General features: G+C 41.2%; 1 protein-coding gene across 14 annotated transcripts in view; it reads right to left on the bottom strand.

Annotated features, from left to right (window-relative positions):
- The window catches only part of LOC147015668 (sideroflexin-5-like), a 380,656-nt gene that overhangs the window by 166,973 nt on the left and 189,828 nt on the right, over positions 1–23,855 (bottom strand). For 13 of the 14 annotated variants that reach the window (XR_015049781.1, XM_085848047.1, XM_085848056.1 and 10 more), the window contains one exon: positions 13,290–13,380. Coding sequence is in view for 13 of the 14 variants with exons in the window: in XM_085848047.1 (XP_085704173.1) it covers positions 13,290–13,380 (91 nt within the window). In the remaining variant the exon portion in view is untranslated. Of the gene's footprint in view, positions 1–13,289; positions 13,381–17,332; positions 17,410–23,855 lie in introns of those variants that run through there. The other variant, XM_085848063.1, reaches the window with a different exon arrangement.

Genomic DNA, 23,855 nt, shown 5'->3' with positions numbered 1-23,855 from the left:
AGGTGCAATTAGTATGCTAGTTGTGAAACCTTGCACAGTACACACAGTTTGCATGGGACTACTGTTCAAAAATCTGAGGCAGATAACACCACTGCGGCAAGCATTTGAAAATGATGTTGAAAGGAGAAATAAACTTATAATCAGAAAAAAATATAAACGTCTGAGGCTGGTGGAGGATTTTGTACATATGTTAGATTCAAAACATGAGGCAATGACATTGGGAGATAGCAATGTACTTTACATGATCAACAACAATATTTGGAGACAATCAAGAAATAAACATTGCCTTCAAATTTGCATCTGAGGTCACATAATCAGGAGGCAAACACTTCAACAAAAATACCAAACAGGCCACTCCAATGAAATTTTCTAGGAAAGTATATAAACAGAGTAATGAATCATATTTCACAAATATAATGACAACGGGTCTTACAAAGCAGTGACCCAGATCTTACAAAGAGGTGACTCGGGCCTTCATTGCAAGAAAACCAAGCATATAATCCAAGTAAACCAGGCCTTGAAAGCAAATAAAGCAGGCCTTGAACAGAAATAAACTAGGCCTTGAACGCAAGTAAACCAGGCCTTGAACAGAAATAAACTAGGCCTTGAACGCAAGTAAACCAGGCCTTGAACAGAAATAAACCAGGCCTTGAACAAAAATAAACTAGGTCTTGAATGTAAGTAAACCAGGCATTGAACAGAAATAAATGAGGCCTTGAACAGAAATAAACTAGGCCTTGAACGCAAGTAAACCAGGCCTTGAACAGAAATAAACTAGGCCTTGAACGCAAGTAAACCAGGCCTTGAACAGAAATAAACCAGGCCTTGAACAAAAATAAACTAGGTCTTGAACGTAAGTAAACCAGGCATTGAACAGAAATAAATGAGGCCTTGAACAGAAATAAATGAGGCCTTGAACAGAAATAAACTAGGCCTTGAACGCAAGTAAACCAGGCCTTGAACACAGGAAAACTAGGCCTTGAACGTAAGTAAACCAGGCCTTGAATACAGGAAAACTAGGCCTTGAACGCAAGTAAAGCAGGCCTTGAACACAGGAAAACTAGGCCTTGAACGTAAGTAAACCAGGCCTTGAACACAGGAAAACAAGGCCTTGAACGTAAGTAAACCAGGCCTTGAACACAGGAAAACAAGGCCTTGAACGTAAGTAAACCAGGCCTTGAACACAGGAAAACAAGGCCTTGAACGTAAGTAAACCAGGCCTTGAACACAGGAAAACAAGGCCTTGAACGTAAGTAAACCAGGCCTTGAATACAGGAAAACTAGGCCTTGAACGTAAGTAAACCAGGCCTTGAACACAGGAAAACAAGGCCTTGAACGTAAGTAAACCAGGCCTTGAACACAGGAAAACAAGGCCTTGAACGTAAGTAAACCAGGCCTGAACGGAAATAAACGAGGCCTTGAACGCAATTAAACCAAGCCTTGAACACAGGAAAACTAGGCCTTGAACATAAGTAAACCAGGTCTAAACGGAAATAAACGAGGCCTTGAACGGAAATAAACTATGCTTGAACACAAGTAAACCAGGCCTTGAATGCAGGTGACCCAGTCCGTAAAACACAGGTGACTCAGGCCTTAAAGCAGGAGACCGAGGTTTTAACGGCAGAAGACCCAGGTTTTAAACACAGGTTAACTTGGCCTTAAACGCAGTTGACGAAGGACTTAAAATCCAGGTGACCCAGCCCTCAAATAAAGGTGACCCAAGCCTTAAAGCAAGCGACCTAGTCCTTAAACAAGAGATCCAGGCCTTAAATGCAGGCGACCCAAGCCTTAAACACAGTCAACCCAGGCTTGGTATGCAGGTGAGCCAAGCCTTAAATGCAGGTGACTCGGGCCATAAACGCAGCTGAACCAGGCAATAGAGGCAGGTGCGCAGCTCTGGGATATAATTGATTGTCACATTCAAAATTCCCCAAAACAACCATAGACCTCTGATAAGCTGTAACAGGAGCTGATTTGGGCATATATGAGTGCTCATTTGGTCAATGTGACACTAGTGAAATGCAATGATTGCTGCCAGAGGTGGACACTGGCCAAACCTGGAATTGAGATTTCTACTTCTATGTTGGATCCATACCTGAAAACATTCACTACAATGCAGCATTACATGATTAGGTCACAATGAAATGGACATGTAATTATTCAGCATTTCTTCAGTCAGAGGTTTGCACTTCATTTGTATCCCACGATGTCACATAAATAAATCGCACAAACAATAATCACGTGTTCTGTTTTTTTAAATGGCAGTGTATAATATATTAAATTTCTACAAGAGGTTTATCTCAAATACACCGACACCAACACAACACACTCAAACATGGGGTCTGCCGAGCAGGCACGTAGGACGTTGGCCATTATAAAGTTTGCAGTGTTAGTGTGAGAAAATTTTGAGGCTATACCGAAGACTCAATAGCTCAGTGGGCTGCCACTGTATAAGTGATAAGATACTTCTGTACAGGGTTGAGTCAGAATTTCTTCACACTAGCCCCACGCAGAAATTTATTCCTGTTTATTAAATTAAAAAAAAACAAAAAACATTTTCATTAAATAATATGAAAATGTCATTTTCCCTCTGTCTATGTGTCTGTGTGTAACATCAATCATGCCAAAACTACTGAGCCATTTGCCAAACTTGGTACGCAGACCAAGTTTGACCTCAAGGTGAACATGGGTGACTTGGTTTCATCTGTAGTCGCGTGGGTTCCGGGGAGGGGGGGGGGGGGGGTTGGTGAAAATTCTCTATGTAAATGTGTATCATGTAGTGCCACCCAGTGGTGGTGGCAGAGGGTATTATAAGTCAGTTGTGGAGATAACTTGCATTTTTGCACTGCACATGTCCCCAGAGAGTGGAAAGCCCCAAAGCCAACCTCCACTAATAAGGGGAGGTAGGGGAAGGAGGGCAGTGGAAGTCTGGAGGAAGGGAAAGGGGTGGGGTGGGAGTCTGGAGGGAGGGGAAGTGGTTGGGGGGGGGAGTCCAGAGGGAGGGAGAAGCGGTGGGACGACGGTGGGGAAGTGGTGGGAGAAATATATATATTTTTAGAAATATGAAGAAGAAGAAGGCACTTCAACCAAAAGTAAAAAACTAGATCGACTCCGCTCATTTAAGCAAACAAGCGAGAGTGGACCCGGTTTCAGGCAATGTTTTGCCAGCTTCGCAGCCGGCTTCATCAAGCACAATAGACTTCATCAGGCCCATCAGACAAAATTTGGGGTTCTATTGTGCTTGATGAAGCCGGCTGCGAAGCTGGCAAAACATTTCCTGAGACCGGGTCCGCTCTCGCTTGTTTTCTTAAATTAGCGGAGTCGATGTAGTTTTTTACTTTTGGTTGGAATGGCCTTCCTCTTCTTTAAAAAAAGTGTAATCCCGACCACCCCAATCTTATACAATATACAGGGTATCCCAAAAAATAAATTGCTAATGGACAAGAACGAAATCCTCTCCCGCTGGGCTGACCACTTCAACCATCTCAACAGAGAATTCATCATGGATGTGAATGCCCTGGATAATGGACCCCAACAACTTCCAATTTGGGAGTTTGAAGAGCTGGCCTCCTTGGTTGAAGTGAAGTCAGCGGTGGAACAAACTTCAACCAACAAAGCCCCAAAATCAGATGTTATTCCCGCTGACATTTTCAAGGATGGTGGTCATCATCTGATTGTACAGCTGACAAAGCTCGACCATATAATATTAGAAAAGGGTGCCATTCCACAAGACTTCAAAGATGCTTCCATTATCCATATATACAAAAAGAAAGGTGATAGAAGTTGTTCTTTTGGTCTCTAGATGAGTGTAAAGAAAATAGAAGTGATAACCATTGTGGCATCTCTCTGTTATCTTCTGCTGGAAAGATCTGAGCCTGCATTATCCTGAATACACTGATATCACCAGTGGTTAACCTTATATTCCCAGAATCACAGTGTGGCTTTCGTTCAGGACATAGTATGATCAACATGAACTTTAGTGGTCATCAAGTATAGGAGAAGTGGAACAACACCAGTACTTGTATGTGGTATTCGTGGAATTTACAAAAGCCTTTGATACAGTAAACTGTGATGGACTATGGAAATTCCTGTATAAATTTGGTTGACCACCAAAATCGGTCTCTTATTCAATCCTTCCATGATGGAATGACTCCTGGGGTATGTGGGAGTGGAGAGTCCTCAGATCCCTTTCAAATAACAAATGGGACCAAGCAGGAATGTGCATTTGTTCCAGCCATACTCAGCATCATCTTCTCGGGAATGATCTCTGATGCCTTCCAGTCCCTGCCAAGGGCGTATATATTAGATTCAGAACAGATGGAAAGCTGTTCAATGTGAGGCAGCTTTGGGCCCACATCAAAGTGTCTGAGCTTCTTGTGAGGGAAATTATTTTTTATGAAGACCGTGCTTTAGTGGCACATACCTTGGAGGACATTCAGATGAAAATGGACAAATTCTCAAATGCCTCCAAAAGTTCCGGTCTCCAGATCAGTCTAAATAAAACAAGTACTCTCCCAACATTCCATCACCACTGCATACGTGGACCAATTGATGATGAAATTGTTTTACGAATAGCCAGCCAAAGCAAGCACTGCTTTCGGCAGGCTCACACATAGGCTATGGAAGGAACACGGCATGTTTCGCAGCATGAAAATAAAGGTGTAACAAGCTGTATTGTGGACATCACTGTGGAGTGACACATTGACTCTGTATCATCGTGAGACATGGACTCTGTACTTTAGACAGATATAACAGTTTCACCAATGTTGTCGCCGATCCGTCTGCAGCATTAAGTAGCAGGACAGACTACCCAATACTGAAGCCTTCAACAGGTGTGAAATGACCAGCATCAAAAGCATGATTATCCATACACAACTGTGATGGACTGGACATGTTGTCTGAATGAAGGAGAGTCAAATGCAAAAGGCTCTGTTCTACAGGCAATTAAAACAGGGGACACGTCCAGTAGGACAACCCCATTTGAGCGACAAGGACAACCTGAAGACAAACCTGAGATGCTGCAACATTGAATAGGGTTCACTGGAGGGGTGTTTGCTCCACATGTGTCAGGCTCTTCTCTTTGAAGAAAATAGAAGCTCAGCCCTTGAACAGAACCGTCAGCAGAGGAAAGCTGTGGCCCTGCAACCTACATTTGAGGTATACAAGTGCAGTACCTGTGGACATAGTTGCAGGTCTGGGATTGGACTCCTGTCCTACCTGAGGATCCAGTTGACCAGTATGCTCATTCATCGTAACCATTGCAATACTCCAAAATATTATTGCAGGAATGATTTTTGGGTTTAAATATGTACAGCTTAGAAATACTTATTTAGATTATATTATTATAATATTTATTTTCTATTATAATAAATTATAATAGAAAATTGTAGTAGAATATCCATCAATATTTGGATAGAAAGCCGGTCAACTCCAGTGTCTAAAACCGCTTATTCCATAATCACATGTTAATGTTTTCTCCTTTGTAATTTTTATCTCATTAAAGCTTATTTCGTTAAGATCTCCCTCTATTCTCAGGAGGCATGTATCTCAATTGTAAGTAGACTTGCATAGCGAATGAATCCTTGCATATTTTCCCTGTCACCCTCTCCATTGCAAGACCTTTATAAAGTCACTGGGTCTCTTGAGTTATTTGAACTTTCACGATCGCTGGGAAAAAGATTGCATTGGCTTTTATAATCCCTTAGAGGATAAATTGGACGAGAATGCTTAATGTTCGATTTAAATCCCTCTCCCGTTGAAGAGTGGTGAACCGCCACCATTTTGAGGTCCCCAGAACGGAGAGAAATCCTGTGCACCGCCCAATCGGCCGTGGACATTCCATATTAAGTGAGGTATAGGCACTTAATCTGGCTTGGAGCATCTTGACCAATTGGCCGGTGTGACCCACGACATTGGGTTGTCGGGATTTGGATCAGGAGATTGGTTGCAGCTGACCCCCGTCACACTGGTAGTCAGGATTGGTGTATGAACATTGGATTGACCCTCCAGTGATATAACAGTGTATGTGCGTATGTATGTAGAGAAAGAATGCCATGAATTTCTCACAAATAGTAAAGAGAGCTTAACAGGAGATGCTTCACGAAAACTAACCATCGATTCTTGAGAGTGACCTGAAGAGCTTTTTCAGCCCACTGACTGCCTGATTCACTCAACATCCAAATCATTAGCTGAGAACAGTCAATCATTAAATTTGGACCCTTCAATCTCACAACCTCTCTGAATGGTGGGTCCACAACTTTAGTTGGAGAGAGAGAGAGAGAGAGAGAGAGAGAGAGAGAGAGAGAGAGAGAGAGAGAGAGAGAGAGAGAGAGAGAGAGAGAGAGAGAGAGAGACAGAGACAGAGAGACAGAGAGACAGAGAGACAGAGAGACAGAGAGACAGACACACAGAGACAGAGATAGAAGGAGCAATCTGAGGAATTCATTCAGCTTATTGAGTCCTTACTCCAGTGACTATCTACATCAGCTTATATGCTTTGCGCTGTTTTCATCAAAATTTTGTTCCTTCAATCCCAGACAAAAGAGACAACAGAGAGCCAGAGCCAGATGGAACGTTCAACATTGATCGACTTGAGGCTGCTACTGAATTCACTCGGTCTTCAAAACTTCACCTCCGTCAGTGCTGTGAACTGGTAAACATATGAAGAACAGGCCATTGAATAGGCAAGATGAGTGGTATGCAGTTAATTATTCAAGATAAAGGAAGATTTTATTTTTTAAATGTCAGCAGTCATGTGACTTGTTAAAACAAATGTTAATTACTAGTACATTATGAACGTCTCATTGCTAAAAAAAAATTATGATTTAAAAATCCGGATATACCACAAATTGACAAACAAATGAAATGGACATGAATACAGCTGGAGAGAACACAGCAATCCTGGTGCAGATCTAAAGGGTGGGACACCTGAAAAAACACAAACCCACCAGTCCAGCATGTTAACCTTTACCATGCACCAAGAGGAGTCGATAATGACAACCTTAATGCAAGTTTGTAGCCCTTACCTGCTCAATAATTGAAGCCAATAACGTGCCCGGGAGAATCACGCTTCAAAGGTTACAAAGCCGCACAAATACCCAGGTACGTACTTTCCATTAATTAATGCTGCATCCTCCATGCCTGCGCTGACATGTTTACGGATGAAGAACAAATTTAATTTGGAAGACTAATGAAATTTCTGAAAATGCTAGATGCCTCACTAATAAATCGCAAGTCAACTGTACTGTGACGCTGCCTCAAGCAACAATAACAGGAAACTGCAGAGGCAAATTGCATTTCATAATAATAATTAACGTCCAGGTCTGAGGCAGACCATTTCTCTGAGCTGTTTGCATTGTGGCATTTGTCAAATGCATTTCAATGAACCGGACAAACGGTTACTACATGAACATCAAAAAATGTGCTTCCCCATGGTTTTATTGAATACCACCGAGCTAAAAGCACAGAAACAAAGGAAGCAAATACGTACAATGAAAGGCATGCCAAGCCAACAATTTGTAAACAGCAGTTTGATTGGTCAAGAATTAAAGCTGTGATGTCATGAATATTATTTTGGCTGGCAATGTGATGGATTTTGCTCTTTAATACGATTTTGTGCACGTATTTATTTATACATTGATATAAAGCTCCTCGTGAAGTGTAAATAAAGCACATGCAGGACAAAGAGTATTTGTGGACATTGTGTACTTCCAAGTGATATCAAATGATAGTGCTGTGTTGGTTGCTTCCTTTGTATCCAAAGAAGGTCGTTCAGAAGGAACATGCAAACCGTCTGGTCAATTTGTTTATAGTGCAGAATTTGCTGTCAAGAGGACAAGCACACTCTAAAATAGCATGTGGAGTAACCTTGTGTTATGGAACGTCCAAGAAGACCAGACCGCTTGCTATACACAGTCCAGGCAAGAATCTATATTTTGTTCAGGTGCCGATGATAACTCACCTACTCTTTATGAAGGACATTGTGGGATATTTAATGTTGACAAACGAATGCCGGCAGATGTGTCACCCGATTTAAATGTCCATCTGAGGGATGTTAGCCACATTGATGTCTCGTCCTGCATGTAAAACTCCAAGTTGAAAGTTCATAGCAGTGCCGAGATTCTAACTCAGGCCAGACAGCTCAGGGCTGAGTTCGCATACGTCAAAAGCCATCCTTCCAGCCCCCCAACAACATTGCTCGACAATGGACAAATAGACAGTGTTTGGGATTTGAACCTGAGCTCTGAGCATCACGAGTCAGGGGTTCAGCTGAGAGTGCTAAACATGCCAACCTACTGGTAAAAGTAAATAAACTACATGAAAATGACAATAAAATAAAATAGTCAAAACTTCCATCATTGTTGTCTGCATGAAAACAAACTCCTGAACAACTCCTAAACAAACTTAACAACTCCTAAACAAACTTAACAACTCCTAAACAAAACAAACTCCTAAACAAACTCCTTAAAAAACAACTACTTGGTAAATTAGAAGAAGAGTTGAAAATGCATGGAAAGTATGCAAACATCTGGAAAAACCACACGAGTCATTTCCTTCTCCATGAATTCTTGTTCGGAACAATTAAAACATCACATTTCCTCGGATTTCACGAAATAAAAATGAATGCAGTGACCATCTCAACTCTTAAGGACCAATCATACTCTTGGAATGTTGTTGTTGTTTTAACCAATTATGATACCCGTGTTGGTATCAGAACTTAGTCGAGACCTCAAAACTTTTCTTAAATCATTTAATGTACAAAAGGAGCTTTCGTTAACCATTCGAATATTTGATGAGATTTCACGAGACTTCATTGGAGTTTTTTTTTTTGGGGGGGGGGGGTTATTAAAAGGAAATGTTTTGTAATCATCAATCCCCATCACAATTCTGTCATCTTCTGAAGAAGTGCCTGAGCTCCTGAAGAAGTGCCTCACCATCACACATACAATATCATATTTTCCGGCTGGCCTCAAAAGTCAAGTGCAAACCCAACAAACTCTACTGAGTCAAGTCATCCCTTTGAATCATTCAACTCTGCAATCCAAAAGGTTGCATTTTCACAAAGACATTCAGAGCAGTGCTGTCCCCTGTGTGTTGGAGCATCTGTGTCCATCCATCCTTCATACATCTTGGATGCCACGGAGTCTAAAGCTCTGAGAATCAGACTTATCCATAAAGAAACTGAGGAATATGGCGTGTGGTTCTCACAACATACAGCTTGGAGGTCTCAAGGTCTTTAACCACCTCTAATCTGGTGTTGCAATCTGCTCCATCAGCCATCCACCATCCCCAGCCTATGTCTTAAGTGGTCATCCAGTAAATAAACCTTGAATAAGAGGGTTTTATTCACCTCCACTAACTTTCACCCTCACTTCACCGAGCTCGCTGTCTATCCTCAACCACCTATGACTTTTTCTATTCCTGCCAATCTTGTTACTTGGCGAAAAATTTTTTTGCCAAGTATGTTGATCTGTAGCATTTGTCTGTCTGTCTGTCTGTCTGTCTGTCTGTCTGTCAGAGGATTTTTGTCCAGAGTTTTCAAGCAATTGTTCTGAAATTAATTGTGTATATAGTTGACCAGCCAAGGTCAGCAATGCTTAATTTTGGTGAAGATCTAAATCCGGATCCAGATCTGAGAATCTTTTTTAGTGATTCTTCACCGTTGAGAGATATGGCCAAAACAATATACAGCACAATGTCTCAAAAGCTTGTAGATGGATTAATACGAAACTTGGTAGACAGATTGGGTGTGCTACAAGAACGAATTGATTAAATTTTGGTGAAGATCCATATCCGGATCTGGATCTGAGAATTTTTTTTCGTGATTCTTCACCATTGAGGGACATGGCCAAAAATGATATGTAGCACAATATCTCAAAAGATTATTGATGGATTCGGACAAAACTTGGTGGACAGTTTGGGTGTGTGACAAGGACGAATAAATTCAATTTTGGTGAGGATCTGAATCTGAATCCAGACACGAGAATTATTTAATTTTTAAGTGATTCTTCATCGTTGAGAGGATGGGGCTAAACACGATATTGCATGGTATCTCAAAAAGTTGTGGACATATTTGGATTAAACTTGGTGGGCAGGTTAGGTGTGCGACAATGACGAATTGATTCGATTTTTGTGAAGATCCGAATCCGGATCCAGATCCGAGAATTTTTCAAGTGATTCTTCACCATTGAGAGATGGGTCCCAAAACGACATAGTGCACAATATCTCACAACAGGTTATGGACGGATTCTGCAGAAAGGTTGTGGACAGGTTGGGAGTGTGACAAGGATGAATTCATTCCATTTTGGTGAAGATTCGAATCCGGATCCGGATACAAGAATTTTTCAAGTGTTTCTTCACCACTGAGAGATGGGGGCAAAAACGATGTATCCAATGAGATCTCAAAAAGCTGGCGATGAGTTATGACAAAACTAGGTGGATGAGTTGGTTTGGTGACAAGAACAAGTCGATTCGATTTTGGTCGAGGTCCGGATTTAGATCCGACCTATCAGTGGCATACAAAATATAAACTATTCAGCTAGCCGGAGGTAAATGCTATACTGAGTGCCATTCCGTTTTGCCAAGTGTCACTCGATGAGTGATCTTTAATTTTAGTTGTTTGTCTGTGTATTTCATGTGCACCATTTCTGCAATGCCTTAATGAAGGAATATTAACTGTCTAGCTGCTGCTTATTTAGCTCTTTAATTAGCTCTGTTATCATCATCATCCATCCATGACTAAATTCTGTTTCCAGAGCACCGGTTCTGCTGCAGTGGTTTTTTGTGGCTGAGATACAACTCCAGACAAGTTAGCACCCCGTCACAGGGTGCTATAGGTTCGGGTGTTAATTTTGGAAGCTTGCCAAGGCAATAGAAAGCAATGGCCTACTCTTTCCAAAATACACATGGGGTATCTTTAACATGCACAAACAAATGCTAGCAGACGAGACAGCCAGCTTAACGTCCCCTTGCCCCCCTCCCGAAGGATGGCATAACCATTGATGCAATGCCCTGCCTACTAAGCACCAAGGTGAGAGCAAATATTTGGGTCGGAAATTAAATCTTGATGAGACGCTTCAAAGGTGAGTCTGCTACCTTTGTACTGTCCTTTTAGCCCAAGCAAATAAAACATAAACCTTGTGGATTAACAGCCTTGTATCTGAGAAAATGGGGGAAGTCAGCAACTACCAGAGTTTTCATTGTAAACAGTCAGCAAGCTTATTTTTTACATTGTTCTATATTTTATATTTGTTTATAGGGCCCTTTACTTCCACTGGGACGTTGCATCTCTGACTCTTACACCTCAAACTATTTTTTTTTAATTCCATGTGAAAATATCTACTGCACTGAAAGGATTCATCGGTTCAATGAAAGGGACTCGTAACATTGAATAAAAACATGGAAGGGACTCGTAAGTTCAACATAAGGAAAAAAGTGCAGGCCGGTTCAGGGGAACACACTCAAACTGAGATGTGGTCATGTTTTGCCTCGAGGTCGAACCATAAATTATATAACTAGAAGGGCACTCGGTAGAGTGCAAACCTCCGGCATGTAATTCCTGATGCACGAGAACATATCGGGCCCAATACATTTTTAAAATATCATGCTATGCAATCGTTTTTGGCCCTATCTCTCTATAGTGAAGAATCACTGAAAAAATTATCATAGTCGGATCCGGATCTTCAGCAAAATCGAACCAGTTCGTCCTTTTCAAACACCGAACCTGCCCACAAAATTTCATCCAGATACGTCCACAACTTTTTGAGATATCCTGCACACAGACAGACAGACAAACAAACAGCCTGACTCGGGAAAATCCTCTTTATCACTTTATTGATGACTCCATCCTTTGGCATGACATCCCTCGTCCTTCAGTCAGGCAGGAAGCAGCCTCTTCCATATCGTCAGACCTTGATCGAATCACAAGCTGCTCAAACACTTCGAATATGTCTTTCAATCCAGACAAATCTCACACTCTCACCATCTCTCTCTGAAAGGACTGTGTGGCAAACCCAACCATATACTTTCTTTACAATCCTCTTGAAAAAGCTCAGTCACTCAAACTCTTGGGTCTCGCCATCAGCCACGATCCTTCTTCAGCAAATTGCATTTCCAACCTGGCATCCAAAGCCAGTCACAGACTAACATCCTCCATCATACAAAGTTTTTCTTTGGCACACCATAATTCCTATCCACCTACAAGACCTTCATATGCAGCTTGATGGAGTACTGTTCTTCCCTCTGGGCTGGTGCTCCTGCCTCACACTTTGCTCAGCTTGACACCTTGGATGCCAAGGCCTTCAAAGATCATTGGAATCTCCTGCAACAAAGTTGAATATATGAACCGATCACTTTCCCATCAGAGTAAGGTTGGTGGTCTCTTTGTCTTCTACTACCTCCTTTCTGGTCTTGCACCCTCTGCTCTTTCCGTGCTTTGTCACCTTGGGTTTCTGCAGTGCATATGCGGTCGACCAATAACCCACTTCTGGTGAAGCTCCCAAAATCCAGAATCACTACCTCACCTTCACTCATTTGTTCATCCTTTTTCCCACCTGTAGAATCAACTTCCACATTCTCTTTGATCTCATTCTTCCCTTCAGGTCTTCAAGACAGCTGTTCACCAAAAATCATCCCCCATCCAAAAACCATGATATTTTCTTCCCTGTTAACCCTCCCCTCCCCCACCTCCCAAACCAAACCCACCACCTTCCAAATTCCAGTTCTTCCTTTCTGAGAGTTTGCTTCTGTATTCATATTGTCCACCCCATGCATCTTCCCCTACCCCTCATTCCTCTGCACATCCCATATTTGTCCAAGTCCCATTTATATCTATTTTGTCCCTCAATCATGCCGTTGGTCTCTCACCCTCCTTCTATTGTTCATCCGGATATGTTCTGCGTTCTTGTTTTTCCATAACCCTTGACTTTTTTTTTTGTATACAAAAAACAAAAAATAAATCTGAGTCGAGGGAAGGAAGGTATGGTGATGGGGATGATTTAGTGGGGGGAAGATGAGGGGGAGAACGAGGTGGGGAAAGGGACGAAGAGGGATTGGGTGGTTTTAGAAATCCCATCATTTTTACATGCGTCATAAATCACATTTCAGAACTATGAAAAAAAAAATACAATTGTTCCTCATTTCAATAACATTACTATGATAATCATTATTAAAAACAGCAAACCTGGACAAAGCTGGTATATAAAAGTTAATTAAAGCTTGGTTCTTTAAATAATCTGACAAAACAGGAAACAGGAAGATGAGGAAAGTAATGACTGTGAGGCAGAACTTACCTATGGCTGGGAAAGGGACAAAGCGCTGCACAAGTAGTCGTGTGGCTGGACTGAATCCTTTTGCTCTGCTGATGAGCATGTTCAACCCCACCTGATAAAACAAAGGAAACAGTTTGTGGATGTGCTGGACTATTAATTGCACTGCTGATAATGGAGCAAAGTATTCTCAGCATTTAAGGAAACAATGATGTGATGTCTTTTTGCCCCAATGGAATATTGCATCTGCCTACACCGTACTCATGATGAAACTGGTTTGGTGTTGGTTGATTGGTCACACAGCTTTTGAGTTGTCAGCATTTGTGCCTCATGCCAATGTTTCTTGTAATTGAACCACTTGGTTTTGGATGGAAATGGTGATGAGCTTGCTGATGTTCAGCTCTTTGGGCAATTATCTTTGTACTTACATATAATGCATGTCACAGTGAGGTGGGGAGGTTGAGATGAGTAAAGCAATTAATTGTGAGATGATTGATTGCCTCTGCAAGTGAGACATGTAATTTTGGACGTGTGTGAGACATATTTTCATATATATCTTAATATAATGGAGCTAATGAGTTAATGGCTGCACACCGTATGTATCAGAGAGTGCACTAGCACGCTCTATATGTATGGATGGTGAGTAAAGAAATGTCAGTCCCACCCGCTACATACAAAACTAAAGTTGGAGTATCTTCTTGGAAAAGTCACTTCGATGCTTATACGAGAGCCTATCTGGTCTGTTAAGCTGATTGTCTAGGAAGGGATCACTTTTCAGTACCGTCAGAACTACTATTCATGGGGAATATGTTCCTGGAAAATGCCGCGAATGTCGAGGCATTGTTTCAGTGGAAAAAGGGGGGACAGGTTCATGAGGGAAAATCAAAAATCCTGTGAAAAACCATGAAAAACTGCGAATACACCCGTGAAAATCCACGAGTATCCCTGGAAAAAAACCGTGAAAATGCCCACAAAAATAAATATGAATAGGTTAGCAAAAAACCATGAATACGCCTACAATTTATAAACCATGAATACATGGGTTCCGCAAATAACGAATCTGCGAATAGTGGGGTCCAACAGTACTCCAAACCATGGTAAAAGCCAAAGAAAAGGAAAAAAAAAAAAAACGAGATCAGTCAAAACTGGCAAATCTCGTTCATAATAATAATCATCTTCATCTTCAGACGGCGTATTTCTGGGCTGCCTCTCTCAATGTAAATGGCAATGACCCTGGTACCATCCGACATGAACCGACTTAATTGGTGCATCCTTTGCTATCACAATTTTAACAGCTTGAAAGGATGCCACGAAAAGTATGCAAAACTGCATTCCTTTGTAAAGGAATAGGAAGGATTGCAACTGGATATAGTACTGTGGAACACATAAAAGAAGGCATTGTGAATTGAGGCGTCAGTACCCAGCAATTTTGGCATAAACAATGCAGGAATCAAGAAAATGACCAAATACTAAGATCGCAAAAATGAGGTGAAAAGTCCTGGAAGCTGAAGAGTGCCAAAATTGTACCAGTGATTATTGGGGCAATGTGAATGATAAAAATAACCTTGCAGAGATCTTAAAAACCATCCCTGGGAATATTACTACAAATCAACTGCTGTTGGAAGCTGTCCGGGGCTCGGTGACGATCCTCAAGAGAGCCCTCGGACCAAAACTTTGAGAACAAGAAAACTTCACAAATTGGGCCATGAATCACGATCTCTTACTGAAACAGAGGTGGATACTTCGAGACCTGGGAGGACTCCGTTCCACCTTCTGGAACCCGCATGTGGAGATAACCAACGACACACATACCGTGTCTTTTCTAGGGATAACGATTGTTCAAAGGAAGATGTAGGGATGGTTTCACACAATCATTTTTGTGACCATCCCGACCTTATTTCCATACTTTTTAGAATAACATCCCTTTGTCCTTTTACATTTTTGTTAGTTTTTTTTCTTGATTATATGTATGTGACGAAAACTTCAAAATTGATCACTCGTCGTTTTACATCACAAAACGTTACCGTGTGATCCAGCACGGCAAAGTATGGTTTTAGTATGTCCAAAAAATAATTTTCAGGTGTACAGTGTTCCAGTAAAAAAAGATCACGACGTGTAAATTTATCATTTTTTTGCATTTTACATAACAAAAGCTCTACATTTTTTGTATGCATAGTTGAGGCTCATGGAAGAGCAAGAAATATGATTGTAGTGTGTCCCAAAAATAATTTTCAGGTGTGTAGTGTGTCCCAGAAAATATCATTATTGAAAATTCTATTTTTGTTGAATTTTATAGCACAAAAACATTACTGTATGGTCCAGCAAGGCCAAATATGGTTACAGTATATATCCAAATTATTTTCAACTGTGCAGTGTGTTCCAGAAGAAAGTATCACTTTGTGGAAATATTACCACTTTAAATTGCCCACAGACGAGATGGGCAATCTCGCCCAAACAGTGGGAGTGCCGATGCATATATATATATATATATATATATATATATATATATATATATATATATATATATATATATATATATATATATATATATATATATATATATATATCTATATATCTATATATATATATATATCTATATATATATATATATATATATATATATATATATATATGTATATATATATATATATATATATATATATATATATATATATATATATATACATACACACGTACAGTATATATACCAGCAGATAACTGGGTTTCACCAGGCTGTTGTTAGGGAATTTGTTCCCAAAAGAGTGTGGAATATTTCAGGAGTTTGACAGGAATGTCCTTTGACAGCATAAGTGCAGGGACCCATGGAAATTCCTTGAAATGTAAAATGTGACGTTGAGTCCTCAACCCCTTTCTTCTTCAAGTCCACATCCCTACCCCCTTCAATCTCCAAGTCCACATCTCTCCCTCTCCAACTCCAATTCTGCACCCCTTCCTCCTTTCCCAACTTCCAATTCAACATCCCTCCCCCCTTTCTCAACTCCAAATCCCTTCCCCCTCCCAACTCCAATTCCGCATCCTTCCCCCTTCACTTACATGCATTGCACACAGACTGATTATATCTGTAGTGACCTTGAGCCACCATGGAAGGTATCACTCTGGTTTCCAGTTTTTTGTTATTTTCGTCATTTGTTTTTCAGTTTTTCATTATATTTGTTCATTTGTTCTACTAATACCCCCAATTATTTGTCAAGTCTAAAGGGTATAAAATGTCTAAACGGTGAAGGCATATAAAGGTGCCAAGTGTCTGAAGGGTCTTAAAGGTAAAAGGATCTTGATTGGTCTTAATGGGTCTTTTGGGTCATTTGGGTCCTCGGGGACTTTTGGGTCATCTGGGTCTTTGGAATCCTTGGGGACCTTTAGGTCATCGGGGTCTTTTTGGTATTTTGGGTCTTCTAGGTATTTTGTGTCTTCTGGGTCCTTGGGTACTTTTGGGTCATCTGGGTCTTCAGGGTCTTTTGAGTCTTAAAGAGTCTTCAACGGTTGAAGGGGTCTCAGCCGTCGAAAACGTCGAAAGGTACATAATTAATAGACATACGTGTGTGAAGTCAGGGTGAAACTGACATTCAAACAATCTTATATATTATTTCCGAGTTTGTGGTTTAGTGTCTCGCTATCTTCGACTTTGTTCTGCGCTCGAGTAACGTGATATTCGGCTTACATTGTCTCAAAGACCATATGAGGTGCATGGTACAAAAAAGGTTAATAAAATGGTTCTGAAACAGTGAAATCGTGCCAAAAACGGTTACTGCATTTGGCTTTGTGTCCTTTGGTCTTACGTAACCTAGATATATAAAGAGGGTTATGTAATGGTACAGGACTGATTGTTAGGAATCTCCACACCCATGTTCTAGATGCCGAGATCCTAACTGGGGAAAACAAAGGTGACTATGTGTTGATACCACGAATCAAACTGGCCCCATCAGATGGGAACTTGCCATTCATTCTTGAAAGAACACAGTTTCCAGTAAGAGTCAGCTACTGCATGACTATAAACAAAGTGCAAGGCCAAACCTTTGATAAAGTTGGGTTATATCTTCCAGAGCCGGTGTTAACCACGGTCAGCTATATGTTGCCTTCTCACGATCACGTCGGTTCTCGGACATTACGGTGCAAATTATAGCAACTACAAAACAAGGGTTCCACAATGACAATGCTATAACCCAAAACATTGTGTAACAAGAAGTACTTTGAACCTTGTATTCCACTTACTGCATTAAAGTAAAATTACTACTGATACTTTGCATCAGTTCCTTTCTCAAACACACCCACCCCAACATGTCGCGCAGAGCGCGGGTTATGCTAGTATATAATTATTAGACACTAGATTTACCGTGAACCCGTTGGGTTCCCGTTGTGACAGCAGTTGATGAAAAAAAATCATTTCAATAAAAAAAGATAGCTCCAATGAACTATACCACTGAGGTTGTTTGCATTGATCAAATTCTCCCGAAGAGTACTTGACTGAATCGGGAATTGATTTTTAAATCATTTTTTTTGTTGCCTGATTTTAACGAAACTTGATGCTGCACCCTGCAGGTGAATGGTGAGTAAGGTGGCTCTAAAATTTTTGCGCTATCGTGTACCGTTTTGGCTGTATTTCGGGAACATACATACATACATACATACATACATACATACATACATACATACATACATACATACATATATATATATATATATATATATATATATATATATATAAGATGAGAGTTTTAGTAATATACTAGACGACCCGTGAACCCGTTGGGTTCTCGTCGTGACAGCGGTTGATGAAAAAAATATAATTTCAAGAGAAAAAAAGATATCTCCAGCGAACTATACCACTGAGGTTGTTTGCATTGATCAAATTCTCCTAAAGAGGACTTGACTGAATCGGGAATTGATTTTTTAATATTTTGTTTCGTTGCCCGATTTGAACGAAACTTGATACTGCACACCACAGGTGAATGTTCAGTAAGGCGGTCCGAAATATCGTGCACCCTTTTGGCTGTATTTCGGGAACATATATACATACATACATACATATAGACATACATACAAGATGAGAGTTTTAGTAATATATAGATATAGATATAGTCACATGGCTTCACTGTGAAAGGTACATTCCAATAGTAAGTCATTTATAGATGTACATGTAGTCTGTAACTAACGTTCAAACTAACATAATTAATAAGCAAATAGTCACAGGCTTCACGGACTGACGGCTTCATGGACTGGCAACTTTATGGACTGACGGCTTCATGGACTGTCAGATTCATGGACTGACGGCTTCATGGACTGGCAACTGTATGGCTTCATAGACGGTGCTTTTTGTTATTATATACATTATTTAGATGTGTCAATCATAAAAAAAACATGCCAGTGTGTATCAGTCAATGTGGCAGTCAGTGTGTGTGTGTGTCTCCTCCATAACTCCAAAACCATGAAGTCACCTGAAACATTGCATGCATACTAAGAGAACTTCAAGGGAGTGCAGGAATGAAAATTGGATGTTTAGGTGAATTAAAACACGCCTTTTGAAGATGATCAATAGACTTATTTAATTATATCCTTTATCAATGCTCATCCTTGGTCACCTCGCTGTCCCTTAGTGGGGTCTTAATTTGCCATTTATATATTTTTGGCTTGCTCAGTAATGTCTTGACTTGGAACAGGCTGCAGCATATCATCAAATGCCTGATCATCATCTCTACGAATCGCTGGATACATTGCAATGATTATAAATGCCTGGAGACGTCAGTGTTCGTGGCTTTATTTCATTTTGGTACATGCCATAACTTCTAGAATCTCTTAAACTAAGCCAAATTTCAAATTTTAAACTTCGGAATTGAACTTAGTAGCAGTTCCGACTGCTAAAAAAAATGTGTTCATTTGTCCAATTCAGACATTGTGTGACATTTTGGGCATCTCCGGGAGGTGTTTAGTGTGCTCAAATGGCGATCGCAAATTGCTTGCCAAGTCAAACGTTCCTTATCAACCGCTTTGTTGGGGAGTGCTTGATTGAGTGTTTAAGCCTCTTGGCAAGCACTCCACAAACTGCATGGTTGTTCACTTGCAAGCCATGGTCATTCATGGCAAAAGTATTTTCACTGTCAGTGAATATATCGATCAACTTGCACAAAGCTCAGCCTGAAGTTCAGTTCAGGCTCCACTTGCCTGCGTTTGGCCCCACGATGTCATGTGGTGCCTCGGGTGGTGGTTCACCTGCTGAAAATGTGCAATTTTATTTTATATGATGTTTCCCCTTTTTGTAAGATCTGCTTTCATTATATGACCTGTCACTTTGACATAGATAGATACAAACAGGAAATTAAACGTTTTGTTTTTTTAAAGTTTCTTCAACCGTTTCGTTGGAGTGCATGCTTGAGTGTTTCAGCCACTGAGCGAGCGCTCTCCAAGCTTCGATCTCTACAAGCATCCATGGAGATACCACAGCTCGGCTCTCCATGGGGACATCTCTGGAGTTAGGAAGACAAAATAAAGGAGAAGGGCACTCGGTAGAGCGCACAAGTCCACCCTGTAATGCCTGATCCATGAGAACATATCTGGCCCAATGACATTTTTGAGATATCGTGATATATGTCGTTTTAGCCCTATCTCTCTATGATGAAGAATCACTTAAAAATTCTAGTAGTCAGATCCAGAAATGGATCTTCACCAAAATTGAAACAATTCGTCGAGATCATTCCCTCAACATGTCCACCAAGTTTCATCGAAATCCATCCCCAACTTTTTGAGATATCGTGCTATATATCGGTTTAGCCTTATCTCTGAATGGTGAAGAATCACTAAAAAAACTATCACATCCGGATCCGGATTTGTATCTTCACCAGAATCTAATCAGTTCGTCGTTGTCACACACCTAACCTGTCCACCAAGTTTCGTCCGAATCCGTCCACAACTTTTTGAGATATCGTCCTATATATCATTTTTAGCCCAATCACTCAATGGTGACGAATCACTAAAAAAACTCCAGTAGTCGGATCCAGATCATAAATGTCAACAAAATTTCATCGAGATCCATCCACAACTTTTTGAGATATCCTGTACACAAACAGACAAACAAACAAACAAGCCGGTAGGCGATGAGGGATTCGCTAGGATCGAAGCGCTGGATACGATGCTTTTCATTCTGACTGATCCACCAACGAAGATTCATTGCCAAGACGTATTGGTTCACATACAATTGTTCCTCTGCCTGGCAAGATTTTTCCTATTGAGTATTTTGCAAACTGGCACGCCTCATAAAAAATTACGGTAAATAGACACCCTATTTTTGAAGGACTACCATTTGAAAAATAAAACCAAAATCAAAAATCGGCTAAAGTGAAATTTTCTAAATATCTCGAAGTGTTTAATTCCGAGGTCTCGTTTCTCTACATTCAAAACTGAAGGACAAGTATTGAAAATACTGTACGCGGTTTTTCGGCCGCTGCACAGCAACGGGTGGTTGCTTGGCAACAAAATTCAAACACGCACATTCCCAACAAATACTGCACATATTGGAAAAGTTTCATCGAAATCGGTTTGCTAGTTTGTGCTGTGGAGCCTCGCGTTGCAGACAGACACACACACACACACACACACACACACACACACACACACACACACACACACACACACACACACACACGGAAAACCCGACAATAAGGGATATCTAGCATATATAGCGAATTCAACAGACAAACAGAGAGAAAGGGGCGAAAACATAACCTCCTTCACCTTCAGCAGCAGAGGGACTTAGAGGATTACAATGTGTAAAAAATGTTTTCAGTGGTTACAAAGCAATGAATCACCACATCACGGCAAGGTAGCCGAGATGAACGCACGCTCGCTCTCAGCTGTCTAGCCTGGGTTCAAATCCCGACCAACCTATAAACTGTCATCCTGGGGTTTCACAGGCAGGCTGATTCATCAATGTGTGTGCTGTCCCTTGGAGGGACGCTAAACTTTGTGTCACATTGCCGGAATCACCCCCTCTCCTCCCTCTTCTCCCTCTCCCAACTCTACACCCTTCCCCTCTCTCCCTCCCTCTTCTTTCCCTCCCCTCTGTCTCTCCCCTCATCTTCCCTTTCTGTTAAGGGGACTGTTAAGGACTGACAGTTTTGTTTTGAATTTGAAACGGCTTCCCCAGAGTGTATTAGCTTGTATTATTAGCGAATTATTCCCCAGAGTGTATTATTAGCGAATCCAATTCGGAGTGAGCCGACCGGAGGTCTGCAAAGGTCGCTGCATGTGCGAGCATGCATGCATGCAGGCAGGTCTTTGCCTTGTCGATAGCTTGGGTTTTAAATGCTCCCGCCCGGTTTATGTTGAGTCCAGTGGTTAAAAAGAATATGTTGCTGTTTGGGCCCATTTTATCGCTCTTCTCTTTACCTCCCCTCATGCTGCCTTCCCTTCCCCACCTCTTCACATCCCCTTCCCAGCTCCTCACGCCACCTTCCCTTCCCTTCCTATCATGATGCCTCCCTTCCCCCTCCACTGATGTTTACCAACTTATAAACCCCCTCCCATCTCCACCACCATGGACACCTCCTGGCAGTTTCCGCATGCTGTTTTAGTGTACCCCATTTTGTTCAATGCTGTACTACCCCCCCATTCTTCAGAAGTCCCACTAACAAATGCAAGTCGAGAGCCCCTCCCCTCACACTTACCTCCTCCTAAACGCCCTCCCCCTCCCCACTTCCCCCTCATCTTCACTTCCACCCCTCCTTTATGGAGTATATAGCGATGTTTGGTGAGATGTTATCTCCCTTCCCCCCCACTTCTTCACTTTTCCTCCCTTCCTAACTACCCCCTTCTATAGCCTCCCACCCCTCCTCCACTCTCTCCCTCACCTTTCTCCTCTATCTCTTTCCCCCTTCCTCCCCCTCTCCCCCTTCCCCTCTCTCTCCCCTTCCTCCTCCTCCTCCTACTTCTCTCCCTCCCATTCTCTCCCTCCCCCTTCTCTCCCTCCCTCTCCTCTTCCCACCTCCCCCTCCCTCTTCTCTCTCTCCCTCTTCTCTCTCCCTCCTCCCCCATTCTCTCCCTCTCCCTTGTATCCCCTCCCCTCTCCCTCCCCCATTCTCTCCATCCCCCTTGTCTCCCCTCCCTCTTCTTTCCCTCATCACTTTCGTCTCTCCCTCCTCTCTTCCTCCTTCCCCCCCCTTAATATTCCCATCAGCGAAGCGATGGTTGTATTTGCGAGTAAGTAATGATGATGTATCTTCTTCCCACAGCAAAGAATAATACATCATTTTGAGGAAAAATCAAGAGCCAAAAGATGACTGCTTGTAAGCGAGTTACATGTATGACTTATAATCACCTGCGAATACTTATGGCTGTTTGTGGAGAGCATGCCGCTTGGTGTAGTATGGATTGTGAGGACGAGGTAAGAGTGGCCTTGATCAGGGACCACGTAGGCCATGTGTGCTCATGCGTATTAAATAACTGGAGCATAAACGGTTTGCTTGTTGATGGCACAAGTGTGTGCAAATATCATCGGTTGCTCATTCATTTGAACGCACTTTTCAGTAATAATGTTATAAATTTGCCTGAAAATATTGCAAACCAAATAATTTCAAGTCATTAGAGAAGTAATTCGACCATTTAACGGTGTTGTAAAGACACTGCCGCCTTTTATAATAAAACTGTTTTGTACTATTCGGGGCATTGCATCTTGGTCTCGAAGCTGATCTTCAGGGAAAACTCAACGCAAACTCTGCTTTGTTATTGCCTTTTGTCACTAGTTTAAAGGTCAACACTGAGTTTTGCTTGAGTTGATGTAAAATAAATGGTGGAATATATTAATGAAACATCAGTTCTTTCGCCAAATATACGAATGAGCGCTTTAGTCAACATCTGCACACAGGATATAGTGAGCCAGCTGTCTGAAAATATTGATTGAAATGAAATCGAACACTGAAATAAAAGTGAAATAAGCAATTGACCAAATGAGCATTTAAACAGTGCATGGAAAGACCTGAAAACAGGTGCTAAAAACATTACTCGTCCACGTCATTGTGAAGAGTTTTTGAAATGAGGATCGAGGTGGCAATGTTCCTAATGGTGAGAAACAATCTGTGTTCATTAAAAGGAGCTAAAAGACACTACACTTCCCTTTAACGGTTCACAACATCAACTTATGAAATTTTAAATTGTTGCACAAAAACTTGCGTTACTATTTCTAATTAACATTGAAAGAATGAACAGGCAATTGTGGGACCATGAAGGCAAAACATGGAGAAATTATCAGGAAATTCGGTGACATTGCTTATATTATTTCATGATGTATTCTTTAGTATTATGCTGTGAAGTACAACAAACCCATATTATTATCAGACAATATAATTCTTAGTTTTTGAAAGTTCACTTTTGTTTAACATGAACTTTGTGAACTGACCACCTCGTAAAGCCTGACAAAAAAATGGAAAAGGAGAAATTTTTGGATTGCAATAACATCAATCTCATCGTATCGGCTTTTAGCGTTTGCATCTTTTCGGATCATTATAGGGCCAACATGATCATTATTCGGGATCATTATAGGGCTGAGAGATATGCACATTGGTCTTTCAGCTGTCCAGCCTGGAT

This window comes from Eptatretus burgeri, chromosome 12 (genome assembly GCF_056783735.1).
Source record: "Eptatretus burgeri isolate ZD-2024b chromosome 12, Ebu_testis_v1, whole genome shotgun sequence".
Classification (NCBI taxonomy): Eukaryota; Metazoa; Chordata; class Myxini; order Myxiniformes; family Myxinidae; genus Eptatretus; species Eptatretus burgeri.
The sequence above is the reverse complement of the archived record's forward strand: the minus strand, read 5'-3'. Positions and strand labels throughout refer to the sequence as shown.